Source organism: Hyaena hyaena, unplaced genomic scaffold, assembly GCF_003009895.1.
Source record: "Hyaena hyaena isolate Hyena2069 unplaced genomic scaffold, ASM300989v1 scaffold_219, whole genome shotgun sequence".
Lineage (NCBI taxonomy): Eukaryota > Metazoa > Chordata > Mammalia > Carnivora > Hyaenidae > Hyaena > Hyaena hyaena.
The window spans coordinates 1,096,003-1,121,134 of NW_024080850.1; the positions used below are offsets into that span (position 1 = coordinate 1,096,003).

The window sequence follows — 25,132 nt, forward strand, 5'->3', positions numbered from 1 at the left end:
CTTGAGGGTTGGAGCCCAGCAGTTTTGGACCCAAGAGATACGCAGTTTGGGTGGGTTTCTCCAGATTTACTCATTCCCCTCCGCAGGGCCCCAAGGGGATTAGGAGCCAGCCCGGGTTGCGGCGGCTACAGGAGGAGGTACCCAGGGGGTGGGCCAAGAGGCGCCAGGGCAAACTCGGGTGGGAGGCCTTCAAGGTCGGGGCGTCCTCAGGCCGCTGCCCCCAAAGCAGGGCGAGGACCACTAGGCGCCCGCGGGCAGGGGAAGGCGGCCCTGCGCGCCTTTCCGGTGGGGCCTCTCCCTGCCCGGGAGTCCTGCCAGCCTTTCGGGCCGGGAAGACCGACGCCGGGCTGAGGGCTTCCAGCTAGCCCCCTCCCCGCGGCCCGGCGAGCCCCCGCGCGCCGATGCGGAGCAGGATTTCCCGCCGCCGCAGACGAGGATTAGCGCGCCCCTGGCCGGCGCGGCGGCGGGATTAGTCCGCGTGGACTCGGCGCTCGGCCCGGGGATTACAGCGCGCTCCCCCCCGACGTATATATTCCCGCAGCGGCGGCCGTGGGGCCAGGCCGGCATGGCTGCGGCTGGGGGCGCAGTGAGCCGCAGGGGCCCCGGGCGGCCCTGCCCCTTCTCCATCGAGCACATCCTCTCCAACCTGCCCGAGCGGAGACCCCCGGCACGGGCCGCCCGCACCCCGCAGCCCGCCGGCCGCCAGAGCCCCGCGGAGTCCCGGGAGCCCGGGGCGCCCGAGGCCGCGCCCTGCGCCTGCTGCTGCTGCTGCGGGCCCCGCGCGGCGCCCCGCGGGCCCCCGGAGCCGGCCGCCGGGCTGGGTGAGTGGGAGCGGGGCGCGGGCGCGGGGGTCCTCCGGGCGCGGTGCGGTCTGGGCGGAGCTCGGCCCCCGCCCCGCGCCTCACCGCGCCCTCGCCCCACAGGCGCGCGGCTGCCGTGGCCGCTGAGGCTGGGCCCGGCGGCGCCCTTGCCCTTGGCCGCGCCCACGGGAGGTCCGGGGGCGCTGCCCGGCGCGGGCGGGCCCGGCCCGCAGCGGCGCACGCGGCGCCACCGCACCATTTTCAGCGAGGAGCAGCTGCAGGCGCTGGAGGCGCTCTTCGTGCAGAACCAGTACCCCGACGTGGGCACGCGCGAGCGCCTGGCCGGCCGCATCCGCCTGCGCGAGGAACGCGTGGAGGTGGGTGCCCGCCCGCCCGACGGCGAGAGGCTCCGCGCGAGCTGGCTTCCTGCCTCCTTCTTTTGAAAAGACGACGGTGGCGCGAAGGGAGGAGGCGCGGGAGGCCAGGGACCCGCAGTGGGGCGCAGGGCCAATTCCGGGGCGAGGGCGGGCGGGGGACAGGCACGTGCGGGAAAGTGTCTCTGGACTGGAGGGGAGATAAGGCTAGTTTTCTTGAACTTTGGTTTAAACTTGTAAATTTTCCCTGATAAATGAGACGCGCGTTCATGTGCCGGAATTGGGGAGCTCGGAAATAGCACCGAGACGCAGAAAGGGCGTCCGGGGCGCCTTCGGGGGCGGGGAGGCGGGGGGGGGGGGGTGAGGGGGGGGGGATAAGAAGGCACGCAAAGAGTGGGCTGGTCGGGTGGGAAAGTGGTTCCCGTCCCGCATCCCGAGCCGCAGCGGTTACGAGATGGTGGGTGCCGCTGCCCGGTGCTGGCTCCCCAAGCCCTCGCCTGCCCATATCCCTGTCGGGAAGCTGGCTGCCTGGTCCACCTATGAGAGGCCAGCGGGACGCGGGGCCCAGGGCTGGGTCTGAGCCGTCCCTCCTGCTCATCAGGTCTGGTTCAAGAACCGCCGGGCCAAGTGGCGACACCAGAAGCGCGCGTCAGCGACCTCGAGGCTCCTCCCTGGAACCAAGAAGCCGGCAAAGGAGAGCTGCTGATGGCTCTGGGAGCTACTCCTGGGCTTGGCCGGGTCCTTTGGGGCCGGCGCAGAGAGGGGACAGATCTACCCGAAATGGAGCTGAGAGAGGACACCGACCTCTTCCCGCCTTCAGGCTTCCTGCATCCTGGCGCTAGTGCTCAAAGCAGGAGACTCTCTGCGGGACAGCAGATGTGTGTCTCCTACCTCCTCCCCCGCCCCCCCCCCGCTCCCACCCCCGTGTCACCTGCCCCAGGAAAGGAGGGGGCACTGGACATTTCCACGTGCTCTCCTTTCCAGTGACTAGGGTCGAGGAGATACCCCGGGAATTCCGGGGGGAAGGGGGGCTGGGAGCAGGCCACAGAGCAGATCAGCTTCCTCAACCCCGCACCAACTCCAGGACAGGAACCATCCCTTGTCAGGGGCACCCAGAATCCTCCTCTCCCTCCTGGGATATGCTGATGTCCCTCCTCTCCTCAGCATGGACATAGGTCCCTTGGCCTGGCCACCAGGGTGGGGTGGGGGTGTTCTGTGCATTCTGGGGTTGTTGCCTTGCATGTGCTGCACTGGGCCTTGGGATCCAGAGCTGCAGGATAAGGACGTTGGATGAGGTCATCTCCAAAAGCCCCCTACCCCACTCCTTAATTCTGTGAGCCTTGTCTGGATACTGGGAAATAAACAAGCAACTACACACAGCACAAAAGCAGTCCAGAGTTCAAAATCCACCATGACTTCACACCCACATCCGGGGGTGGGGGCCAGCTTGTCTTGGGGAGCACAGCCCAGTGAGTCCTCTGTTTCTGTGCTCCCCAGCACAGCAGACTACCCCACAGATCATGGCCTAGCACCCTGGGGAGTCTGTGCTGGCCTTTAGGTACTGCTCACCTGCTTCACGGGTGGAGATCCTTGGCTTCCTCCTTCTGGGGGGTTTACCTATGTGTCTGCCATTCTGTTGTGGCAAGAGGAGGTTTGACTGGGAAGGATGCACCACACTCCCTGCCACTGCCTTGGAAAATCTGTTTTCCTCTCCAACACCCTGGCTGCAGGGTGAAGGACAGTGTGAAAACAAGGCTTTGATCCCCCCCAGCAGGCCTGTATGGTGGGCTCAATCAAGGCACCTAACACCATCATCTGGCTTGGGGACCATGTTCTGCCTCCTCACATGTCCCTGGAGGAAATGGGCGGTGGGGGTGGTATCTGAAAGGAGACACAGTCCATTCATTAAAGGTGCAGAAGCCGAGCAGGCGTGATGTCGCCAGCCAGTGCTGTTCTAACACTGCCTCATGCCTCCAGCAGCACTATCCTCCACCCCGTGGGATGCACACTTCTGGCTGTCACAAAGTTCCTTTCCCCGAACCCTGGCCTTGCCCTTGGACATGGCACAGCCTGCCTGCAGATCGCAGGCTGGAACACCCTCATCTCTCTGGGTTCTGGGACCCCAGCACCCCCACCTTGGCTCTTTGTCATTGTGAAGGGCAGCCATGATCAGAGTTCATCTTCAAGGGACCTGCGGCTCTACTGTCCTCCTGATTTCTCTCCTTTCTCTCTAGCTGCTCCTTGGCAGGTTCACTCCTACAAGCTGCTCGTTAACATAGGTGACCTGCATGCTGGACCCCAGGCATGTCCCTCTCCTCTCCATTCTCTCCATGCTTTATCATGTCCACTTTCAGGCTGCAATTCCCTTCTCTTTTCCACATTTACATCTCCAGCCCTGAACTAGATATTTGTGTCCACCTATCCCCTTGAACTACTCAAGGGGAGGCCACGGTGCTTCAAAATCACCTTGTCCGTGGCAAATTCTTCCCCATGTGCAAACTCGGCGCAGAAGCCAAAGGGCTGGCAATTTCCCCCCACCCCTCTTCTCCTTCACCCACCATACACAGGCCAGCAGCAAATCCATTTTTCTTCCAAAAACTATCCCAGAAGCTATCTTCTCCCCAGCTTCAACTGTACCAGCCTGGTGAAAGTGCTGTGACCCCTCACCCTGACCATTGAAGGTGCCTCCAGTCTTGTCCACCTGCAGCCACTCTGTGTCCTCTGTAATTCATTCTCCATAAAGCCAGGGTGCGAGTTTGAACCTGTCCCTCCCCTGCCTACAGCACTCCAAGGGCTTCCCGCTGTTCCTAAAGACAAAATCCCTCACTGTGACCCATGAGGTCCCATGCAGCCGGTGCTTGCCCGTCTGGCATACTTCATACCTCACAGTCTGTGTGTATCAGAAGGTCTTCTCCCTCTTGCTGCAAGACCTTTGCACCTGCTCTTTCCCTCCTCCGATCAGTGTTCATCCTTTGGATCTGCCACTTCTAGCCCTGGGGAGACTTCCCCTGACTGCCCCCTAGGTAAGATTCCCCAACAACCATTTTTTTGCACCTGTCCGCTGCAGTATTTTAAAGATTTTTAAGTTTATTTATTTTGAGAAAGGGAGAGAGAGATCGGGGAAGGGGCAGAGAGAGGGAGAGAGAGAATCCCAAGCAGGCTCTGTGCTGTTAGCGCAGAGACCGACCTGGGGCTGGAACTCACAAACTGTGAGATCGTGGCCTGAGCCAAGATGAACCGTAAGACGCTTAACCTACTGAGCCACCCAGCACCCCACCGCCACCCCGTTGCAGTTTTATGCTTGTTTGTGGGCTGATGCAACCAGTGTCTGTCTTCCCCATTTGACTGTAAGCTCCACAGGACAGGAACAATCACCATGGAGCGCCCCAGGGAGTGAAGGAATGGCTGCCTATTATACTAAATCGTTCTGGGGAAGAACTTACTTGTTTGACAGAATTCACAACCTCTTTGTGGGAAGAAATGATCATTCTTGAAAAAAACGTTTGGGCAATTTTCTGGTCCATTTCAATGAAAGTTAGTCCTCTTCTGGTAAGCCCACTCGTGTTCAGGAACCGAATAATTTTTTTAAATGTTTATTTTTGAGAGAGAGAGATCAAGAGCGAGGGAGGGGAGGAGAGAGACGGGGCTACAGATGATCGGAAGCGGACTCTGCTGACAGCAGAGAGCCTGATGCAGGGCTCAAACTCACGAACCCTGAGATCATGACCGGACCCGAAGTCGAAAGCTTAACTGACTGAGCCACCCAGGCGCCCCGGGAAACGAATGATTTTTAACCAGACATTTCTTTATTAGACCATCCTATTTTCCTTTCCTTTTTTCTTTTGTTAGATAACTACGAAGAAAAAAATGGTCTTAGTGTTGTTCTCTTGCATAAAGTTTGAATAAAAACTTTGAAACGAGTATACAGCCACAATGTGTTTTTGTTAATGATATATAAGTATACCCAATGATTATTCTCGAGAAACTGGAATTCCGAGGTCTTTCAATTTAGCAGTGCTGAATTTTTCAGGATTAGCGTGAATGACACGCCCCTTAGCCTCCCACACCATAGCGCTCCCTGGTGCCCATAGTTAAGATTCGCAGGACCACAGCAGGGCGGGGCAAAGACTACAGCTCCCATAAGGCGCAGGGATTATAGTGACGTCACCACAGCGCGCCGGCTGGTCTTCAAAATGCGCAGCTCTTCCATTGGTGGACTGTTGCGAACGCCTGCGCAGCTGGCGCGGTTCCGCCCCCGCCGTCTCCAGACCCTGTTACGAGCCTGCGCAGCCCGAGCGGTCCTGGGATAGCGATGGAGACGCCCGGCGCGTCAACCCGGGCCTTGCTGCTCCCTGCCGCCTCCGGGCCCCGGAGGAAACGCGCGGCAGGGGAGTCGCTTGCGACGAGCAAGCAACGGGTCCTGGACGAAGAAGAGTACATCGAGGTAAGACTTCGATGCGGACTCTAGCGAATTCTGGGTCCTTTCTCCTCCTCGCGCTCTTCTCGGGTCTTTCCTTTCGGGTCGTGACAGTTTTGTCCCCTCGCGGAGGTGGAGCAGCTCGAGTTCGTGTTTTTGGGGTGTGGGCAGTCGGAGAGCCAAATAAGCACGGTGCAGAGTGACTTGTCCTTGATGGAGGCGGCACTAGTAGCGTTGTTAGGGGAGAGTGGGGGCGGTTTTGTATGTGGTGGCGGGGGAGGATTTCGGGGAAAGACGGTTTTTTAGTAAAGTAGGCGTGTGGAAGGATGGTGGCAAAGAGGACTTTTTAAGAGAGCTGTTTGTTTTGGGAGGCCTCTGGGACAGACAGGCAGGTGGCGTTAGTGGACAGCTGGGTGCACAGATGTGCAGCCAGGAGCAAGTCTGGCAGGAGGTACAGATTTGGGAATCTCAACCAGTGTTCCTGGCGGGAGTGACAGGCCTAAGTCATCCAGGTAAAGCGTTCAGATCGGAAATAGGTTAAGGATGGAATTAAGGGGGCAGCACCCACCTTGGTCCAGCTAGTGTGGACGCGTTGCCAGCAAAGGAGAAGGAGAGCGAGTTAATGAGGGGAGAGAGAAGGGTTTCATGGAAATCAGGTGAACGTTTAGTATTGTTAGATGTTGCAGCAAGATCATAGGGAATGCTTATCCTCGTTGGGAAGTGCAGCTAAAGTCAGAGGATCAATGGGTTGGACTGAGTTTGGGACATTAGCAAGGACCTTAGCGTGTGCATTGGTAGACTGAAAGGCAGAGAAGAAGCAGATGTGAATTATGATTTTTATTCTGACTTCTGACAGGGCCTCCAGACGGTCATCCAGAGGGACTTCTTTCCTGATGTGGAAAAGCTGCAAGCCCAGAAAGAGTACCTGGAGGCTGAGGAGAATGGAGACCTGGAGCGGATGCGTCAGATCGCCATCAAGTTTGGCTCTGCCCTGGGCAAGATGTCCCGAGAGCCCCCACCTCCCTGTAAGAGTGACAGCGGGTTGCCGACAGGGGAACTCCTGCTGAGCTGATGTCTTGGACTGGCTCTAATCCCTTTCCCCTTCCTTCTAGATGTGACTCCAGCCACATTTGAGACCCCTGATGTGCACACAGGCACCGGAATGGTGGGCAACAAGCCCCGGGGCCGGGGCCGAGGCCTGGAGGTTGGCGAGGGTGAGTGAGCAGTTGGGTTTGCTTGAGAGTCTCATCCTGTGCAGCCCTGAGGGGCTGGTTAAGAGGCAGATCCCGTCTTATCCCTGAGGGCTCTGTTTGCCTATATGGTGCCCCATGGGGCCAAAGAACACTGGTCTAGGAGACAGAAGATCTGGGTCCAGCTCTCAAACACAGAGCAGGTCTCTGAGCCTCTGGCCCTCCTCTGTGGAATGGAAATGTTGCCACCTCTCTCACCAGCCTGCTCACTATTTGCCAGCCCCTGCCCAGTGGGCTTCATGGGCCTTCTCTCCCCTCGGGTCTCTGCTCAGATGTTACCTGTTTAGAGAAACCTTTACTGACCACGTCCTGCCCCCCCCCCCCCCCCAATGTGAAGTTACATCACCCTTCGTGCATCGGCCTTCCTGCCTGGCTTTGTTTTCTCACTGCAGGATGTGGCCCTTAAAAAGGCATTTCTCTACATATTCCTTCTCCTCTCCACAGGAGCTTCTCTGTCTCACCTCTGTGTGTGCTTTGCGTCTAAAGCAGCACAGGGCGTGTCGTGGGAATAGAGCAAAGGAACAAGTTGTCTTCTTCAGCGCGTGTATTGTGTTATCGTGACAGGTTCCAACTTTATGAGGGAATTTTTCTGGGAAAGAGCATTTCGAGTCCTGTTGGACATGACTGTACCATAAGCTATAGGACTTGCTCATGATCAGTTGATGGTCTTGTCCATAGTAGAGCATCAGTGCTCAGACAGATATGATGCTGTTCTCTACTAGGTTCTAGTTTGTGGCATGCTGTGTGCTCACACAGACAAAATATTTTCTGCTTCAGAATCCAGCTCCTTGTGGGGCGCCTGGGTGGCTTAGTCTGGTAAACGTCCAACTTTGGCTCAGATCACGATCTCTCAGTTTGTGAGTTCAAGCCCCGCGTAGAGCTCTGCTGACAGCTCAGAGCCTGGAACCTGCTTTGGATTCTGTGTCTCCCTCTCTCTCAACTGCTCCCCTGCTGATACTCTGTTTTTCTCTCTCAAAAAAGATAAACGTTAAAAAAAATTTTAAGTCCGTCTCTTTGTTCCCTTACCTAGTTCATCATGTCGTATCTTAGAGCTTGATTCTCCACTGCAGTGTGGCAGAGGCATCACAGGCAATTTGAAGATTCCTTTTGTTTAAATACATCTTGTCAGTAAATCTAGGCATCATTTCAGTAACCTAAGTGGTAGGTACTGTCGTCATTCGGGTTCACAGGTGAGGAAGCCGAGACTCAGGAAAGGAGGTCTCGGGGCTTGGTGGTGGTGGAATGGGGTTTGAGTTTTCCTCTTTCTGCCTCTGGGTCTTGAACTTGTAGCCACTGTGCTTTATGCAGTTGAGCAAGTAGCAGGTGGTCAGGACTCTGGAGTGAATGGGAGACAGAGCTCTCCTCCTGGTGGTCCTGCTGAAGCATGCGCCACTGTGCACAGTGCGATGGGGCCCCTTTAGTGGGGGCGACCCTTTCTGTGGTGGTGGGAAGGGCGGCTAGAGTTGCAGCCCAGTGCCTGGGAAGCCCCATCTGGAGTACTGGATCATAAGGGGTCCCTGCCATCAAAGCCTCCTAGCAGGCCGGGAGGCTTTGGTGACAAACCATCCGCCTGTAGCACAGGCAGCAGGAAGAGAGGAGCGAGCAGGGTAGGAAGGCCCAGGGACGGAGGGAGAGCTTGGGGCTTTGGAGGCAGGTCCTATAGGTTGGCACAGTTTTGTCAGGGCAAGACTTAACTGTGATCACCTGCCTTTTCTGTAGCCCCTGGATGTTCCTCTTCTGGTGTGAGTCAGACATAACATTTCACCTGACATCTAGCAGTTGAGGACAGCGCCTGAGTGCTCCCTGGGCAGTTGGTGGGGGGAGAGGGGGGTTGATTCTGCCCCTAGGAGGGGAGTTGTCCCACAGTGTGGGCTCTCACCAACACACCCACAACTAGGGTGAGGGTTCCACTCCTGCTTATGAGGGAGCTTGGTTCCTGAGAACTTGGGACTGCAAAGCTGTATTTATGCTATTTGTGGCTCTGTGTCACCCCATCTACGCCTCTGAGCAGGAGAGGCTGGAGAGGAGGAGGAGAAGGAGCCCCTGCCCAGTCTGGATGTCTTCCTGAGCCGGTACACGAGTGAGGACAACGCCTCCTTCCAGGAGATCATGGAGGTGGCCAAGGAGAAGAGCCGGGCACGCCACACATGGCTCTACCAGGCTGAGGAGGAGTTCGAGAAGGTGTCTATGGGTGCACGGGCACAGGCGTCCTCTGTCAGGGTGGAGGGAGTTCTGGAGCCAGGGGGACAGTGCCTGGGGGCCTCTCTGACCCTCACTTTCCCCCTGTGATGCAGAGGCAGAAAGATAATCTTGCACTTCCGTCGGCAGAGCACCAAGCCATCGAGAGCAGCCAGGCCGGCGTGGAGACCTGGAAGTACAAGGCCAAGAACTCCCTCATGTACTACCCAGAGGGTGAGCAGGCCAGGCTGGTGGGTCACATGGGGTGGGACAGTGTGTTTGGATGTGGCCTTAGGGTGTGTGTGTGTGTCTCTGCTCCCTTGCATCCTGGGCCTCAGAGGCGCCCTGGTCTGTCTCGGGGCAGAGGAGCCTGTGTGTTGTCAGTGTGGGAGTGAAGCCGTCCCCTGCTTCACTAGGCCCCATGCTTCTGTGTCTCTACCTCAGGCCTTGAGTGCGGGGCCGTGATGGGGACTCCCCACCCCCTGACACTGCTGTTGTCTCTTCTCCATCTGCCAGGTGTCCCTGACGAAGAACAGCTGTTTAAGAAGCCAAGGCAGGTGGTGCATAAGAATACTCGCTTCCTCAGGGACCCCTTCAGCCAGGCCCTGAGCAGGTCCCAGCTGCAGCAGGCCGCCGCCCTCAATGCTCAGGTGAGTGGCAGGGACTGGCTGTGGGCAGAACCTCTCTGCCCACATTAAATTAGTACCTTTTTAAATTCATTAAATTAGTTGCTTTCATTAAATTAGTACCGTTCTTGGGTTTGGCAGAGCCTAGCAGCGTGGGGGTATTTGGGGCTCCTGTGTGGCAGGGTCCTGAGTCTTTTCTCGACTGTATGGGCTTCCAGTGGGGCCAGAGGTATTTGGTAGGTCAGTTCTGTTCCTGCAGGGATGAGGACATGAGAGAAGAGAGGCTGCTGGGAGCCAGCCCAGCGTAGCCAGACCCACACCCCTGTACCAGGCAGGGCAGGGATAGATGGGGTGTGCAGGCAGCCTGGGGTGCAGTGAGGCTTGGTGGAGCAGACAGCAGGGGTTTCTGGGCCTGGGTGTCACAGTACAAGGTGATGAGGTTGAAGTGGGAGAGGCAAGAAGTGAGAGTGTCTGCAAGCTACAGGTACCTTGTGGGAAAGAGGTCAGAGCACATGTGCCAGTGGTCAGCGTAGCTTCCTGGGGGGGGGCCTAAGTCGGTAGCCCCTGCACGCAGCTGTGTGGGGCATGGCCTGAAGCTGAGGACCCTGGCACTGCCCTGCCTGGGAGGAATGGGAGCTCCCTTGTTCTGATACCTGCTGTGATAGATCCTCAAAGTCTTTGCAGGAGCCAGGGTCCTTCCTCTCTCTCCAGCTGCCCCTGTGCATTTGCCCATCAGCTAGCTGGGGAGGGCAGGCTTGGGCCTCCCTTATGCTGGTCTGTCTTGTTTTTTTCCAGCACAAACAGGGCAAGGTGGGCCCTGACGGCAAAGAGCTGATCCCCCAGGATTCCCCCCGAGTGGGTGGATTTGGATTTGTTGCAACCCCATCTCCTGCCCCTGGTGAGTAGTGGACCTGCTGTCAAGCTGGCCTCCTGATAAGACTGCCTGTGGGGAGATGGGCTATTGAGTTGGCCCTGGGCACCCTTGACACTTCTCCATGTCTGCCCTGTGCCTCATATGACTCAGAGACCCAGTATCCCACCTGTGCAATGACAGGGCAGTGGGCGGGCCGGAGTCTCAGGGAGCCCTGACCTGAGATGCGTGAGGCCCATTCTCCGGGCAGTCTTCGTGACTTGCCCTGAGCTTAGCAGGACAGACTGGTGTGCTGGCCTCAGGCTGTGGTGAGCATGCTTCAGGGCAAGGGGAGGCTGGGTAGGGGGAGGCTAGGCATAGGGGCATAGGGAAGAGGCTCTGCGCTCCAGCCCTGCGTGACCTTACACAGAGTTGTAAGACTTGGGGACAGTCTCGTGGTGCAGGTAGTGTCTTCTTGCTGTTCTGAGCATTGGCCTCTGTATTTTGGGCTGGTTGCTGTGATCTAGGCCTGGGTATGTGGAGGCACTACAGGTTTGTCCAGGGTCCTGCGAGGTTTGGGTGCTCTGAAAGCCCCCAAGTGTCTTCCCGCCTGGGGGTGGGGTGCCATAACAACCTCCAGGCGGCTCCCCTGGCCATGTGCCAGGATAGGGGCCTAGCTGATCCAGCCTGGCTTCTTTGGGGAGCCCCCTTCCCAGGCTAAGCCACACAGCTATAGGGGCCTGGGCTTGCCTTGGGCTCAAAGTTGCCTTGGCATTATCCTCTTAGAGGGCAGAGGTGCTAGGGTTCCAGAGACCTAGGAAGGAGAGTGGGCCAACTGCCAACCTTGGTGTATGTTCACTGGGATGCTCATGGTGGGAGCTGGCTGTTGTAGGAGGGAGGGCCCGGCAGGACTCCCACCCGGATTCCCTGGCCTCAGGTAACTGTGGGCTCTCTCCATCCGCAGGTGTGAATGAGTCACCGCTGATGACCTGGGGGGAGGTTGAAAACACTCCCTTGAGAGTGGAAGGATCTGAGACCCCCTATGTGGACAGGACGCCAGGGCCAGCCTTCAAGGTGGGTTATGGTGAGACGAGCTCAGGTGCGACCCTGAGTGGGCACATGGTCTTCTCAGCACTTATAGCTCAACACACAGGGGATGACCTAGCTGCCACTGGGCAAACTAGAGCCAAATGAAGGGCCAAGCCATGCTCTTGGACGGACGCCTGCACAGTTACTGCACTTCAGAATAGGGCCGATGCACTAAGGACAGGCGTGGTTGGTTGGAGGGACTCAGGTGTGAGGTCAGGGCACCAAAGCCATGGCTCTCTGAGCCTGCAGGCCTGTGGGCCGGGAAGGGTCCCAGAACCCCAGTGTCCCGTGGGATGTGGTTTGCGTCCTCAGAAGGGTTGCGTGCTTGCAGATAGGGACCTCTGATTACAGGAGAGCATGAATCAGGAGGCATCTGTTAAGAAGTTGTCAGAGTGGGAGGTTTATGATACCTGGAGAGGTAGGGCAGAGACGAGAGGTGGTTTGTACAGATGGGGTGGCCTAGGATGGTGTGGGACCCCAGAGAGGCTTCGGGAAGGCACAGTGCTCTGGTCTGCACACAGTTTGTTGGGGAAGCTGAGTGGCATAGTTTAGAACGGGAAGGAAGAGAAGTCCCTGGAAGCTAGGAGCATGCTGTCCTGTTCTTGGGGTGCTAGGAGACCACAGGAGTCGGAGGTCATGTTGCAGAGGGCAACGGGTGTGGGGTTACCTCATGTGCCTTGAAATCCTGAAGAGTCAGACACAGAGTTTGGGATTCATGTAGGTCTGCTGCACGGGGAGCTGGGTGATCTCGAACTGGCCCCTCCAAACACTTGCGGCAGTCAGTTTGAAATGCAACAGAAAGGGGCCACCTGGGTGGCTCAGTCAGTTAAGCAACCAACTCTTAATTTCAGCTCAGGGCATGATCTCATGGTTCATGAATTTGAGCCCCACATCGGGCTCTGTGCTGTTGGTGTAGAGCCTGCTTGCTCTCTTCTCTCTCTACCCCTTCAGAGCTCGCTCACTGTCTCCCTCCCTCTTTCAAAATAAATAAACATTTAAAAAAAAAGTGAAACTATTAAAAAAATGCAACAGAAAAAGAGGTCTCATTAGCTATAGCAGCAGAAATGTAGAATGACTAGCAATAATTATAAAGAAGCCACAGACAAGTGGTATAGACTTTGGTAAGGAAAACTGCCGGAGGGTGCGGGCCCCACTGTGCGGCCTCCCCAGCATAGCACTGCTCGTTCTCCTCTGAGGACTTATGAGAGGGAACACATGTCCAAACAGAATGTGTGCAGAGGATTTTGGCAGCTTGGTTCTTTTTTTTTTTTTTAATGTTTATTTTTTTTTATTTCAAGGAGAGAGAGAGAGAGACAGCGTGAGCAGGGGAGGGTCAGAGAGAGAGGGAATCACAGACTGAAACAGGCTCCAGGCTCTGAGCTGGCAGCACAGAGCCCGACGCGGGGCTCGAACCCACAAACCGCAAGATCATGACCTAAGTGAAAGTCGGACACTTAACCGACTAAGCCACCCAGGCGCCCCAATTGGCACCTTGGTTCTTAAACTTGCATGGCCCACAGGAAAACCAAGGAAAACTTTAAAAAAAAATTTTTTTTAATAGTTTACTTTTGAGACAGAGAGAGACAGAACATGAGTGGGAGAGGGGCAGAGAGAGAAGGAGACACAGAATCTGAAACAGGCTCCAGGCTCTGAGCTGGCTGTCAGCACAGAGCCCAACGCAGGGCTCGAACCCACGAACTATGAGATCATGACCTGAGCCGAAGTCAGATGCTCAACCAACTGAGCCACCCAGGTGCCCCAAGGAAAACTGAAGAGAGGAATGACGGGGAGGAGCGTGTGGCGGCAGGTGTGTCAAGGCATGCTGCAGGTACAGGTGTGTCGGAAGTCTGCCCCTGGTCCTAGAGCCTACAGGGAGGTAGGGAAGAAATGCTGAACAAACTTTAGTCCAAATTAGAGTTCAGGATATGTGAGAGACAATAGCTCAAATTGTGCTGAGTGGTAGTGTGTGGAAATGAAGTTCTTGATACACATGGCGGAATGAGTTCCTGGAAGCGGAAATGTTAAGTATAAAAAACAATAAATATAAAACACCTAGAAAATAGTAATAGTATTCAATTTGATCCTAAGATAGGAAAGGTTAGATCTTAAGGGAAGTGAGGGTTAGGTTATACTCTATAAATTGATTAACTTAAGTACAACAAAAAGCAAACACACGTAAGTAAAACTGAAAGTGCATAACTGAGAGGGAATTTGTGGCATAGCTTAAAGTAACTGATGTGGGTAAAGCCCTAAGTAAACAAACACTTTGATAGAAAAATAGGCCAAGGATGGGTCTTGGGAAGTTCTGGAAAGAAATACAGAAGATTGATAGATGTTAAACACAGAAAGCTGTTTACTCTGGTAGTCAGGGAGAAGCAGATCCAAAAAGACCTGTTTCCTTTTAAAAAAAAAAAATTTTTTTTAATGTTTTATTTATTTCTAAGAGAGAGAGGCAGGGGAGGGTCAGAGAAAGGGAGACAAAGAATCTGAAGCAGGCTCCAGGCTCTGAGCTAGCTGTCAGCACAGACCCCGACATGGGGCTCGAGCCCACGAACCGTGAGATCATGACCTGAGCCGAAGTCGGACACTTAACTGACTGAGCCACCCAGGCGCCCCCCGTTTCTTTCCTACAAGACTGTCAGAGGTCCGTAAGTTGGCAGTGCTGGTTTTCAGGAAACCGTGAGGACAGGCAAGTGGGCAGTTCAGGCAAGCCGTTTGGGGGCTTTGGGGGAGGCCGCAGTGGGTTGTGAGGATCATGGGGGCCACAGGAAAGAGGCAGGTGCCCCAGTAGCAAGGGACTGCCTGGCTCAGTGGCAGGCCACCCTCACACTTGCTGTCGTGTAGATCTTGGAGCCGGGCCGCAGGGAACGGCTGGGGCTGAAGATGGCCAACGAGGCTGCTGCCAAGAACCGGGCCAAGAAGCAGGAGGCCTTGAGGAGAGTGACGGAGAACCTGGCTAGGTGAGGCGTGCCTGACCTGTGTGGGTGGGGGTCTCTCCCTGCTCCCGTTTGGCCCACCCCTGCAGTATGGATGCACGGCATGCAGGGCAAGCCCAGGGGGGTTCTTTGGTGGGCCCTGTTGCAGCTCCTCTGGTCCAGGGCATGGCCTGTATGAACCAGGATGCAGAGCCCCTCTCCATCTTTTCTTTCCTCAGCCTCCTCCTTGGCACAACCCTTAGAGGCACTTTTGGGCCCCTTGTCCCACTATGAGCTCTTGTCATCCCTTTGGAAACAGGTGTATCACTCTCCTTGGAGAGAGTTGGGATCCATCCCAGCTCCACAGCCAAGGGCAGCACCACCACTGGACCTTAAGTTTGGCTACATTGCTATGTGCCAGGCCACCTGGTGTCCTCAGCCTCTAACGGCCATGCATCTCCCATGCGTCTTACTGTGGGGCCATGGGAAGCCCCCTGTGGTGGTGCCCAGTTGGGCCTAATGGTGCCTCTTTGACCCACCTCTTCCATCCCAGCCTCACCCCGAAAGGCCTGAGCCCAGCCATGTCCCCAGCCCTTCAGCGCCTCGTGAGCAGGACAGCGAGCAAGTACACAGACCGGGCCCTGCGGGCCAGCTACACCCCATCTCCAGCACGCTCAGCCCACCTCAAGACCCCCGCTGGTGGGCCCCAGACTCCCACGAGCACGCCGGCTCCTGGCTCTGCGGCACGCACCCCACTCAACCAAGATCCAGCCTCCATCACGGATAATCTGCTACAGCTCCCCGCCCGGCGCAAAGCCTCAGACTTCTTCTAGAGCGAGGCCCGGGCTGGGCCGGTGGAGGCTTTGTGGAGCCTGCAGGGCAGCTGCCCGCTCGGCAGAGGACTCCAGCCTTCTGGGGACCCAGGCCCGGGCCAGAAACGGTGACTGTCCAGGAGCCCTGGAAGAGATGCCGTGCCTCGACCAGGCTGGCACAAGACTTGCCCTCACAGCCCTTGGGGTTCACCCCAAGGCCTTGTTGGTACTCTTTTCTATTAACCCCCTGTCTGTCTTTATTTAGCCGTCATTAAAGAGCATCTAGCACTGTCTGGCAGGGCTGTGTCCGGCCTCCTCTGCATAGCCCTTAGGCAGCCCACGTGCCTACAGCATGGTCTCAGGACCGCAGGCCTTCCTGGAAGGAAGCTTCTGGGTGAGGTGACCCTTGGAAGACCAGGGTGTCTGGCCTTTCTTGCCACTACCTACAGTGCTTTCTGTGGCACTCCTGGGGCTTGGAACCTACCTTTTGGACTGAGTTCAGAGCATGCTGGGCCCTGCCCCCAAAAGTTCTGTTCCTCTGAGGGAAGAAGGGAGTTCTTGGAAGTCAGGCCCCTCGTGTTTTGCTGGGGCTCTGGGTCCAGGTCTTCAGCCTCCCCAGCCAGGCCGGGCCCTCGTGGTTTGCTGGTGACAGGGCTGCGCAGGTCCTACGTGTCAGACAGTCCCTCACATGAGGCACCTTCCCAGGGGCTTCAACGTCACCTCTGAGTCCCTGGTCTCCAGCTCAGATGGGGCAGGGCTGTCTCTGTCTTCCTGCCCTTCCGTCTCCCAGTGCTCCAGGCACTGCTTTCCGTAATTCTGCTGAGTCACTGGTAGGAGTCGTGGTAACAGTAACCTGGGTCACCACATCAAAATAGGGCCAGGCCCCACGCAGACCCCACAGCAGCATGTGCACCACAGGCGACACTTGCCCATGACCTAGAGGCCTTTGGTGCCCGGCCCTAGGAGGCCCGGGCCAGCTGCTTCACAGGGAAGTGGGGGAGCCAAACTGGCTCCCAGATGGGTCTCTTTAGGCATCAAATGGGGTCAGGTTTTGGGTTGTGCCCTCCAAGAGGTTTGCACTGCCCAAGAAAGCCCGGAATCTACTCAGACCACAGTCTTTCTCTCTTTGAATGCACCCAGCCCTGCACTGGCCATTGTCTTGGATGGTCCCACAGGGGTCCTCGCCCCCTCTGTGAGTGCTATGTTCCCTGTAGGCTGGCGTGGGGGTTGCTGCCTCCCTGGGTACCCACCAGCCTGTGCTCCTCAGCTGCCAGCTCCCAGGGGGCTGGACTCCAGCCAAGTACTGTGACTCACCAGAGGGTGAGCTCAGCAGGTGGGCCCAGGAGTGCCCCGGGGGCCAGAAACATGTGGCCCTTGGTGCTTTCCCCAATAGGAAAGGGTGGGCAAGGGCCAGAAAAGCGTGGAGGCAGGGGTTTGAGTGTGGTGTGAGTGAGGCACAGAGGGAGACGCTGTCCAGGCAAGGCCACCAAGGCCAAGCACTGGCCCCCTTGAGCACTGGCTGGTGTGTGGGGTAAATGGGAAAGGGTGGGAGGCTGTGGGTGAGAGGTCTGGGCTGGGGCTGTTGTAGCAGATGAAAGGGCACTCGAGGGGCTGAGGTTACTGATCATAATTGCAGTGATGGAGAAAGGGGCTGTCTGAGGGAGCAGGATGGGATTAGGGTCAGAGTGGGCTGTGCTGTGCCTGAGCAGGAGATACACGTGCAGCTGGCCAGCCCTAGAGGCACTGTGCCAGGAGCAGGTTAGAGGGAGAGGGTGGGGACCTGGCAGTGGATTGCAGCTGAGGTCTTCTTGCCCACAGGGCCTCACTGTGAGTCTGCCTTTGCCTGAGCGCTGGTCCCTGCACCCCTGCGCTGGAGACCCCCACGCCGCAGGGAGGGTGGTTGGCTGAGTCCTAGAGAAAAAGACTCCTCAAGGGGCACTCTTGATGCTTATATACACTTTGTGGTTTATTTGGTGGTCTGTAATTAAAGTCTTTGCTACTAAGTGGAAGAAAGCTAATAGAACGTAATCAAAATAGTGGTTTAATTGACGGATTTTACTTGTTCCTTGCACCTGTGCCTTCTTCAGCTCCTACCTGCTTATTTAGTTTATGGGGGTGCACACCATGCATCATGCCCCCCAGGCCCTCAGCACCACTAGGTGCTTGCTTTCCCCACCTCAGCTCCGGTGACATGATGCTCTTTCATCTTGGAGGTCTCGGCCAGCCTGTCCTCCATCCTGTCCTCATTCTCGGGCACCACCAGCAGCCGGTGCTGTGTTTTGGCCCCCAGCTTGTGGTCGGGCCGGTGCTCGGGCCGAGAGGCTGGGCGGGTGTCCAGTTTGCACTCGGTCCGGTACTTGCCCTCACCCTCCCTCTTGAAGGAGGCAGAAGACATGGCTTTGGGCTTGGGGGGCTGCAGCCATGAGTGGCTGAGGATCTCATCAATGTGCAGCCGCCGGTTGACGTCTGGCTGCAGGATTCGGTAGATGAGGTCCTTGCACTCGCCTGACAGGTTCTTGGAGCGGGGGAAGTCCACGCGGTGCTCCTTCTGGATGCGCAGCATCTTCTTGATGTCAGAGTCATCATAGGGCATCGAGCCACAGACCATGATGTAGAGGATCACGCCCAGGCTCCAGATGTCGTACACCTTGGGCTGGTAGGGGATGCCCTGCAGCACCTCAGGTGCTGCATAAGCCGCCGACCCGCAGAAGGTCTTGCTGAGGATGATGCGGCCACTGCCGTCCCGCAGGCAGCGCTTGGAGAAGCCGAAGTCAGAGAGCTTGATGTTAAAGTCCTTGTCGAGGAGGAGGTTCTCGCACTTGAGATCTCTGTGGACAACGTCCAGGTCGTGGCAGTACTTGACAGCCGAGGAGAGCTGGCGGAACATCTTACGAGCCACGTCCTCGTGCAGCGCTCCCCGACACTTGATGAACTCGAGGAGGTCACCCTGGACCCCGAGCTCCATGACAATGTAGATGCGGCCATCAGAGGTCTCAAAGATCTCATAGGTCTTGATGATGGAGCGATGGTTGACGGTTGCCAGGATGTCCATCTCCCGAGGAAGGAATCTCTCCACGAAGTCGGTGGGCGTCTTCTTGCGGTCGATGATCTTGACCGCCACGTTGAATTTGAGCCGCTCAGAGTAGGCAGATTTAACTTTTGCATATGAGCCCTTGCCAAGATTGATGCCCACGATGTAACCTTTCTTCCTTAGGACTGCGGCATCATCCATGGTGCCAGGTGCGGCTGGCGCCGCTGTGCTCTACATCCCCTCCCCACTTGGGCCAGCGGGCATTGTCCTCATTTACACTGTGGGGAGCCGTCTGGCTGGGCTGGGCCTGGACTTGGAGGGGTGGAACGCTCAGCATTGTCTCTGCGTGACTTCAGCATGTGAAGTCATAAAGCCAGGCTGCCAGGAGTGGGGACTGAGCTGGGGGAAACGGGGCCCCTGGAATCCTGGAAGCCAGGCTGGCCCAGCAGGAGTGCCTGCTCCCCGCCCACTGGACAGAAGTCAGCACCCAGGACTGTGGTAACCCTCCCTGCTCCTCTTCACTGTGGCTTCCTTGTCATGAGTCAGGCCCAAGGGAAGGCCACCCAGGCCAAGCCAGAGTACCAGCCCCATGCCCACTTCCATCTGGCTGTGGGGACTGACCCTGCATTGGTCCATGCCTCACTAGGGCCGATTTCCTGCAGCTTTTTTGGGGTATGAAGAAAACCCTCTCTAGGGCTGGTGTCCTTGGAATCGGTGGCGCCTGGGAGGGACGGCTCTGGTCTGGCCAGGCTGGCAGCTGTCCCCAGCCTTATGAATGAGAGCAGTTCCTGTTTTGGGTAGAAGGCTGGGGAGAAGAGTGCTATTGTGGTGAGCAGAGCATGTGTGGGGGGTGGGAGGCAGGCAGAGCTCTGGGCCCCAGACTGACAAATCCATTTTCCGAGGGCTGGGGCCTGCCTGGAGGATGGGCCGGGCCTCGAGCAGGTAGAGGGAGGTGGTGAGGCATCCAGGCAGGCAAGAGCCTGGGAGAGGTGAGGGCTTGTTCTGAGAATGGCTGAGTCCCACAGTCTGGAGTGAGGTGGAGAAGGGAAGTGGCCGCTTTCCCTTGAGTGGCGTGTTGTCATTGCAGGGCCTGCGGCCAGAAGAGCCATGACCCAAGTCACATTTTAGGATGGTCATTGTCAGAGTGCGTAGAGAATGGTCTTCAGGTTAAGTGGAGGCCAATGCCTTTGATCCAGACAGGAGGCTGGACCAGAGTGAGCCTGTGGGGACTGAGAGCCAGAAAGAGACAGAGGATCTGGTGCACTCGCCAGTCAGTGGGCAGGGCCTTGGGTGGAGATTTGCTGCTGGGGGTCCTGATAAGAGTAGGCACCTGCATGAGCGGGGGTTCCTGAATTTGTGAGGAGTGGGCATGCTGTGGAACCCTGACATAGCACTGTTTGCATCTCTGAAGCTGTTTTCTGCACCTAAAAGCAATGTGAAAACCCTTTTGTGTTTGCTTTGGGAATTGGGGCATCCTACGTGTGTCTCCTCGGGGTACTTTGGAAGCCCTGCTGCTTATCTGCTCTCCATCACAGGCATCCCATGCCCACACATAGCTGGTTGCTAGGGTGGGGGTGCCACGTGCTCAGTGTTCAGGGGGGCGGAAGAGGAGGCCTGCCTCTATGTGGGTGGTTGGGAGGGGAGGTGATGAAGGAGCCAGCATGCAGACGATCTATAGGGCCCCGCCAGGTTGATGAGGGGTAGGATGTGCCAGGCAGAAGTGCCATCTTGGCCCGAGCACAGCCATGTGGACATACTTGGGGCACGTGGGGAGCTCACTGAGGTTCATGTGGAAGATCTCAGGGGCGGGGCAGCCAGAGTCCTGATGCCATTAGGAGTGAGTGCCCTCCAACTGCCATGGGCTCCCAGCAGCCTGCTCCCATCTCTTTGGAGTTCCTGTTGCTTTAGCTTGATGCCTGCTTTCTCCTGGGATGTCTTTGGTCACTCCTTTGCATCCCAGAATAGGCTGGCTGTGAGGATTTGCAGGCCAGGACCCAGGAGCATGACAGTCTCCCCGGCCTTTCTCCTGCACTCCCAAACGTGCTATCTGGGGTCCCCCCTGCACATCTGCCTTTTTGGCTGACTCCACCAACCCACTTGCTTTTCCTTTTTTTGTGGATCCTGCTCCCTCACACTCTGTCTTTGCCCAGGACAGCATGGCTTCTGCGGTTCTTGGGGACGTGGAGGAGGTGGCACAAGCTGGGCTGCCACAGCGGCAAGCAGGTGCCTTCAGCCAGCACATGCACACGGGCAGGCATGGGAAGGGAATGGGAAGTGCTAGATTGGACCTGGGGCCTCCAGGGGTATCTCCCAGCCCGCAGCCCCGTGCATGTGAGACCTGGAGACTGGGGAGGCCACTTCCCCCTGATTTCCTTGTTTCCTCTGTTTCTCCACTCACTCCATTGGCATTTGAGGGCTGGTTCCATTTGCTGGAGTTCGCTGATGAACTAGACAGGACCCATGCTCTCCTGAAGCCCAGAGGACAGGGAGCTTCAGTGTCACACCCAACAGCATGAGTGCCCAGTGGTGGCTGTGCCGTGACAAGGGAACATGGGGCTATAAGGGAAAAACGGGCTGGATGTGGGGAGGGTGGGAGGGCTGAGGTCTGAGGAGGTAGTCACATGGGGGAGGACAAGGATGTGCTAGAGTATGTGATGGCTTGAAGGGACACAGTGTGATGGGAGTGTGCAGAGGCAGGAGGGAGCACCACAGGCCATGGAGGCCATGGTGAAAGTCTTGAACGTAAAGCCTTGTGGAGGGTCACTGATGGGGTCTGACCCAAGTCAGTTGAGCAGCTCACAGGAGTGACCAAGAATGTGAGGCCCCCCGGGAAGGGGTGAGCTTCAGTTACCTGGGCTGCCACTCTGTGCTGTGTGATTTTAGGTAGTCGCCCACCCTCTCTGAGCTGTCTTCCCCCTTGTAAAGCACACAGTAGATGCTCCTTCCTGGGGCCCGTCCTGCCCAGGCTTGTCCTGTGGCTAGGCTGTAGTGAGTTGCTCCCAGGTCCTCTTGCTGAATATTGTGCCCTGCCTCGATGTGGCCACAGATGACCAAGCAGAGGTTCCCACTCCAGTGAGCCCCATGTACTCTGGAATTTTACTCCACCACCAGATAAGCTGTATGATCTGGGTTTCTGGGCCTCTGGAGAAAATGGGGTGCTTCCTCTGGTATTACCCAGGGCCTGTTCTGTGCCTGGACCCTGGTACTCACAGGCCTACCCCAGCAGAGCTTAGAGTGGAGCTGTCAAGCCCAGAAAGCTTTGTGGAGGCCAAGCCCCCTCGGCTGATCCTGGAGACATGGGCAAGGTCTGCAGGGATGCATCTACAAGCATGATTACAGCACGTGTGTGTTGTGGGGTGTGAGCATGAGGGAGGGGGCTGGGAGGTCAAGAGAAGCCTGGGATGCCAAGGCCAAGCACTGGGATCCTTCCCAAGGGCAGTGGGATCCAGACCATGTGCAGGAGGCAGCTCTGGCCACTGGAGAAGTGATGGAGCAGGTAGAGGTAGCTGAGCTGTGTGTTCATGATACACAGGAGCATGGAGATAGGAAGGCAGAATGTGTGAAGGTGGCTGGGGGGTGGGGGAGCTGAGAGGAGAGATGGAGTGGATGTGGGGAGGGCTGCAAAGAGAGCAGGGCCAGGGCACTCACTGGATCTCACTTCTCCCAGGGCCTGGGGTTGGAGTCTTTCCAGGACGATGACATAGGCAGGGGAGGGGTAAGTCTAAAGGCTCTTGTCCTTTTGATGTGCCAAACCCACAGATCCACATGAGGTTGTCCAGAGTGAGTGCAGAGCAGGAAGAGAAAGGGGCTGCTGTGGCTGAGGTGAGAACAGTGTGAGAATGACATGGGTGGACAGCACAGGACACAGTAGCCAGCAGTGCTAAACGCTGGTCTCCTCCCTCTACGGGACACCTATGGCCATAGGAGACAGGCCTGCATTGTGATCACACCTGTCCTCTCTCCTTGCCAATGTCTGCTTATCCACTCTGGCATGGAGCATCACCCCTGGGGACAGACTGGGACTAGAAGGGAAAGGGATGTAGTCAAGGCAACACAGTGACTATGGGACATGCAGGCTGGGTGGCATGAGGCCATCTGGCATCCCACTCTCCACTACTTCTTCTGGGCAGGGAGAATGACCAGGGGCGGATGGCTCAGGGCATGTCCAGAACTAGGTGCTGGTTGGCTATGGGGAAACCCCTAGTAGATAGAGCAGAAGAAACGAGTTGCCTAGCAGGGTGGAGAGGTTAACAGGGGTTGAGAGGCTGGTTCACCTCTCCCTGCAGGGCACCTCCCCAACCAGCATAATTGAGGTGGGGCTACAGACAGAGCCCCCTGCCTCCTGCCCCTCTGCCGCAGGCAGCCACCTTGCCCTTCTGGATCCTGTCCTCTCCGTGCCCTCTCCCCTTCCTCAGCACTGCACTCATGGCCTCCCTCTTGAAGTAGCATCTTCCTTGCTCAGCTCTCTGCTCTGGTCCAGGGCCTGAGGTCACAGGTAGGGCTGGGCACACTGGGATTTATTTTCCCAAACTGGAGGTGAAATGCCGTGTGATCTGAGAGTGGGGAGCTGAGGGGGAAGGCAGGATCCTCTCCCTGGATGACCACAGTCAGCCAGGGCAAAGACATTCACTTTGGGGTCTGCACTAATATAGTGATTTATTGTTTCTTTAGCCATGTGGGTTACCAAGTTCAAAGGGAAGGAGAAGAAATTGACGAAAATAGTGGCTCATCCAGGACAGTTTTCCCTCTTTGGTTTGTCCCTTGGCTTCTTTGGAGCTCAGGCTCAAAGGCATGAGCTCTGCATCATTCCCTGCCAGCCCCCTGGGCTGAGAGAGGCTCGCTAGGTGTGTGGCTCTGGAGGCTGTGAGGGAGCCCCCTCCTCTGTCTCCCTGCTAGGCAGCTCGTTGGGATCCAACTGCTTTGACACCTGCACTTGCAATGTCTCCTCATTGGGTTTTGCCTCCGACCGGATCTCAGGCTGTGTCTCGGGCTGTGCCTCCTCCCGGAGTTCCACCTTAGTGGCGGACTTCTTCTCAGGGGTCTCAGGGGTCCACGAGGTCTCAGCGCCCCGGGAGCTCTCCCCGTCCTTGTTGATGGCTCCAGAGGACGGGCCCCGTGGCTTGGGCTGCACCCAGCAGTGGCTGAGGATTTCATCAATGTGCAGCCTCCGGCTGACATCCGGCTGTAGCATGCGGTAGATGAGGTCTTTGCACTCACCCGTCAGGTGCTTGGAGCGGGGGAAGTTGACACGGTGCTCCTTCTGGATGCGTAGCATCTTCTTGATGTTGGAGTCATCATAAGGCATGGAGCCACAGACCATGATGTAGAGGATCACACCCAGGCTCCAGATGTCGTACACCTTGGGCTGGTAGGGGATGCCCTGCAGCACCTCAGGTGCTGCATAAGCCGCCGACCCGCAGAAAGTCTTGCTTAGTGTCAGCCGGCCACTGTCATCCCTCGGGCAGCGCTTGGAGAAGCCGAAGTCAGAGAGCTTGATGTTGAAGTCCTTGTCAAGGAGGAGGTTCTCACACTTGAGATCTCGGTGGACGACGTCCAGGTCATGGCAGTACTTGATGGCTGAGGAGAGCTGGTGGAACTTCTTGCGAGCATCATCCTCATGCAGGGCTCCCCGGGTTTTGATGAACTCGAGGAGGTCGCCCTGGACCCCGAGCTCCATGACGATGTAGACCTTGCCGTCTGATGTCTCAAAGATCTCGTAGGTCTTGACGATGGAGCGGTGGTTTAGCATGGCCAGAATCTCAATTTCCCGGGGAAGGAATTTCTCCAAGAAGTCCGTGGGGGCTTTCTTGCGGTCGATGATCTTGACCGCCACGTTGAACTTCAGGCGCTCAGAGTAAGCGGATTTGACTTTTGCGTACGAGCCCTCTCCCAAATTTATCCCCATGATGTAGCCTCGTCGCTTGAGGATGGCAGCGTCATCCATGGTGCCGGGAGCGCCCAGTGCCTCTGAGGCTGCCCTCTACATCCCTGCGGGACATGGGCCAGCGCCGTCCTCATTTACACTGTGGACAGAGGGTCCTCTGGGCTGGCCGGGCCTGCTGTCCCTGCCTCCTAGAGGCCAAGACTCTGGGGTGGAATGTTCAGCATTGTCTCCCAGGTGACTTCAGTGGGTGAAGTCATAAAGGAGGAGTGCCCTGGGGGAATGAGGCTCTGGCCTGAGCCATTTGGACTTGGAACCCTGGAAGGCCAGCGAGGGGGCTGAAGCAGACCAGAGGAGAGTGGTCTTGCACTTGGCTGGGACCCGAGGTACGAGAGGGCTGTGAACACATCAGTGTGCGGGTGTTTCTAAACCAGGAGCCAGATCTGCTTGTGGGGCTGATTGCTGCAGCATGGGGCATCCCAGGGAATCCAAGACAAATGGTCCTATTCGTCTGAGTCTCAGGAGGGAAACTAAAGACGTACTCAAGTTAAGGGCAGTCTGAAGAGTTTAATAAATTCATCTTACTTTCTGTGGTTTATCTATACCATGGAATACTACATGGCAATGAGAAACAATGAAATCTGGCCATGTGTAGCAACATGGATGGACCTTGAGGGTGTTATGCTGAGCGAAATAAGTCAGGCGGAGAAGGACAAATATATGTTTGCACGTATAGGAGGATTAGGAGGAACTTGACGGAGGACCAAGGGGGAGAAGAAGGGGGGAAATGGTGGGGGAAAGGGAGAGAGGCAAACCATGAGACTCTTGAATGCTGACAAAAACTGAGGACTGATGGATGTGGGGGGGAGGGGGGATGCGCATGGAGGAGGACACTTGTGGGGATGAGCA

At 56.9% G+C, this 25,132-nt stretch overlaps 4 protein-coding genes across 4 annotated transcripts; 2 read left to right on the top strand and 2 right to left on the bottom strand.

Moving 5' to 3' along the window:
- Nucleotides 1–565: 565 nt before the first annotated feature.
- GSC2 (goosecoid homeobox 2) lies at nucleotides 566–1,880 on the top strand. The gene is made up of 3 exons (XM_039242852.1): nucleotides 566–821; nucleotides 924–1,177; nucleotides 1,776–1,880. The coding sequence occupies exons 1-3, from the start codon at nucleotides 566–568 to the stop codon at nucleotides 1,878–1,880; spliced, it is 615 nt and encodes a 204-aa protein (XP_039098783.1).
- Nucleotides 1,881–5,475: 3,595 nt separating this feature from the next.
- On the top strand, nucleotides 5,476–15,609 carry ESS2 (ess-2 splicing factor homolog). Its single transcript, XM_039242930.1, has 10 exons — nucleotides 5,476–5,618; nucleotides 6,448–6,616; nucleotides 6,704–6,805; nucleotides 8,853–9,022; nucleotides 9,136–9,253; nucleotides 9,536–9,669; nucleotides 10,441–10,543; nucleotides 11,460–11,569; nucleotides 14,429–14,544; nucleotides 15,053–15,609. The coding sequence occupies exons 1-10, from the start codon at nucleotides 5,487–5,489 to the stop codon at nucleotides 15,330–15,332; spliced, it is 1,434 nt and encodes a 477-aa protein (XP_039098861.1). The 5' UTR covers nucleotides 5,476–5,486; the 3' UTR covers nucleotides 15,333–15,609.
- Nucleotides 15,610–17,252: 1,643 nt separating this feature from the next.
- Nucleotides 17,253–18,656, bottom strand: TSSK2 (testis specific serine kinase 2). The gene has a single exon (XM_039242903.1). The coding sequence runs from the start codon at nucleotides 18,541–18,543 to the stop codon at nucleotides 17,467–17,469; it is 1,077 nt and encodes a 358-aa protein (XP_039098834.1). The 5' UTR covers nucleotides 18,544–18,656; the 3' UTR covers nucleotides 17,253–17,466.
- A 4,323-nt stretch (nucleotides 18,657–22,979) lies between these two features.
- On the bottom strand, nucleotides 22,980–24,433 carry TSSK1B (testis specific serine kinase 1B). The gene has a single exon (XM_039242851.1). The coding sequence runs from the start codon at nucleotides 24,284–24,286 to the stop codon at nucleotides 23,183–23,185; it is 1,104 nt and encodes a 367-aa protein (XP_039098782.1). The 5' UTR covers nucleotides 24,287–24,433; the 3' UTR covers nucleotides 22,980–23,182.
- Between the last annotated feature and the right edge of the window lie 699 nt (nucleotides 24,434–25,132).

Bases quoted from the DNA above. Each gene is read 5' to 3' on its own strand.
- GSC2 (XM_039242852.1), top strand. From the start codon at position 566: ATGGCTGCGGCTGGGGGCGCAGTGAGCCGCAGGGGCCCCGGGCGGCCC. The intron at 822-923 runs GTGAGTGGGAGC...CTCGCCCCACAG, and splicing joins GGAGCCGGCCGCCGGGCTGG to GCGCGCGGCTGCCGTGGCCG. The intron at 1,178-1,775 runs GTGGGTGCCCGC...CCTGCTCATCAG, and splicing joins TGCGCGAGGAACGCGTGGAG to GTCTGGTTCAAGAACCGCCG.
- ESS2 (XM_039242930.1), top strand. From the start codon at position 5,487: ATGGAGACGCCCGGCGCGTCAACCCGGGCCTTGCTGCTCCCTGCCGCC. The intron at 10,544-11,459 runs GTGAGTAGTGGA...CTCCATCCGCAG, and splicing joins AACCCCATCTCCTGCCCCTG to GTGTGAATGAGTCACCGCTG. The intron at 14,545-15,052 runs GTGAGGCGTGCC...CTTCCATCCCAG, and splicing joins GTGACGGAGAACCTGGCTAG to CCTCACCCCGAAAGGCCTGA.
- TSSK2 (XM_039242903.1), bottom strand. From the start codon at position 18,543: ATGGATGATGCCGCAGTCCTAAGGAAGAAAGGTTACATCGTGGGCATC.
- TSSK1B (XM_039242851.1), bottom strand. From the start codon at position 24,286: ATGGATGACGCTGCCATCCTCAAGCGACGAGGCTACATCATGGGGATA.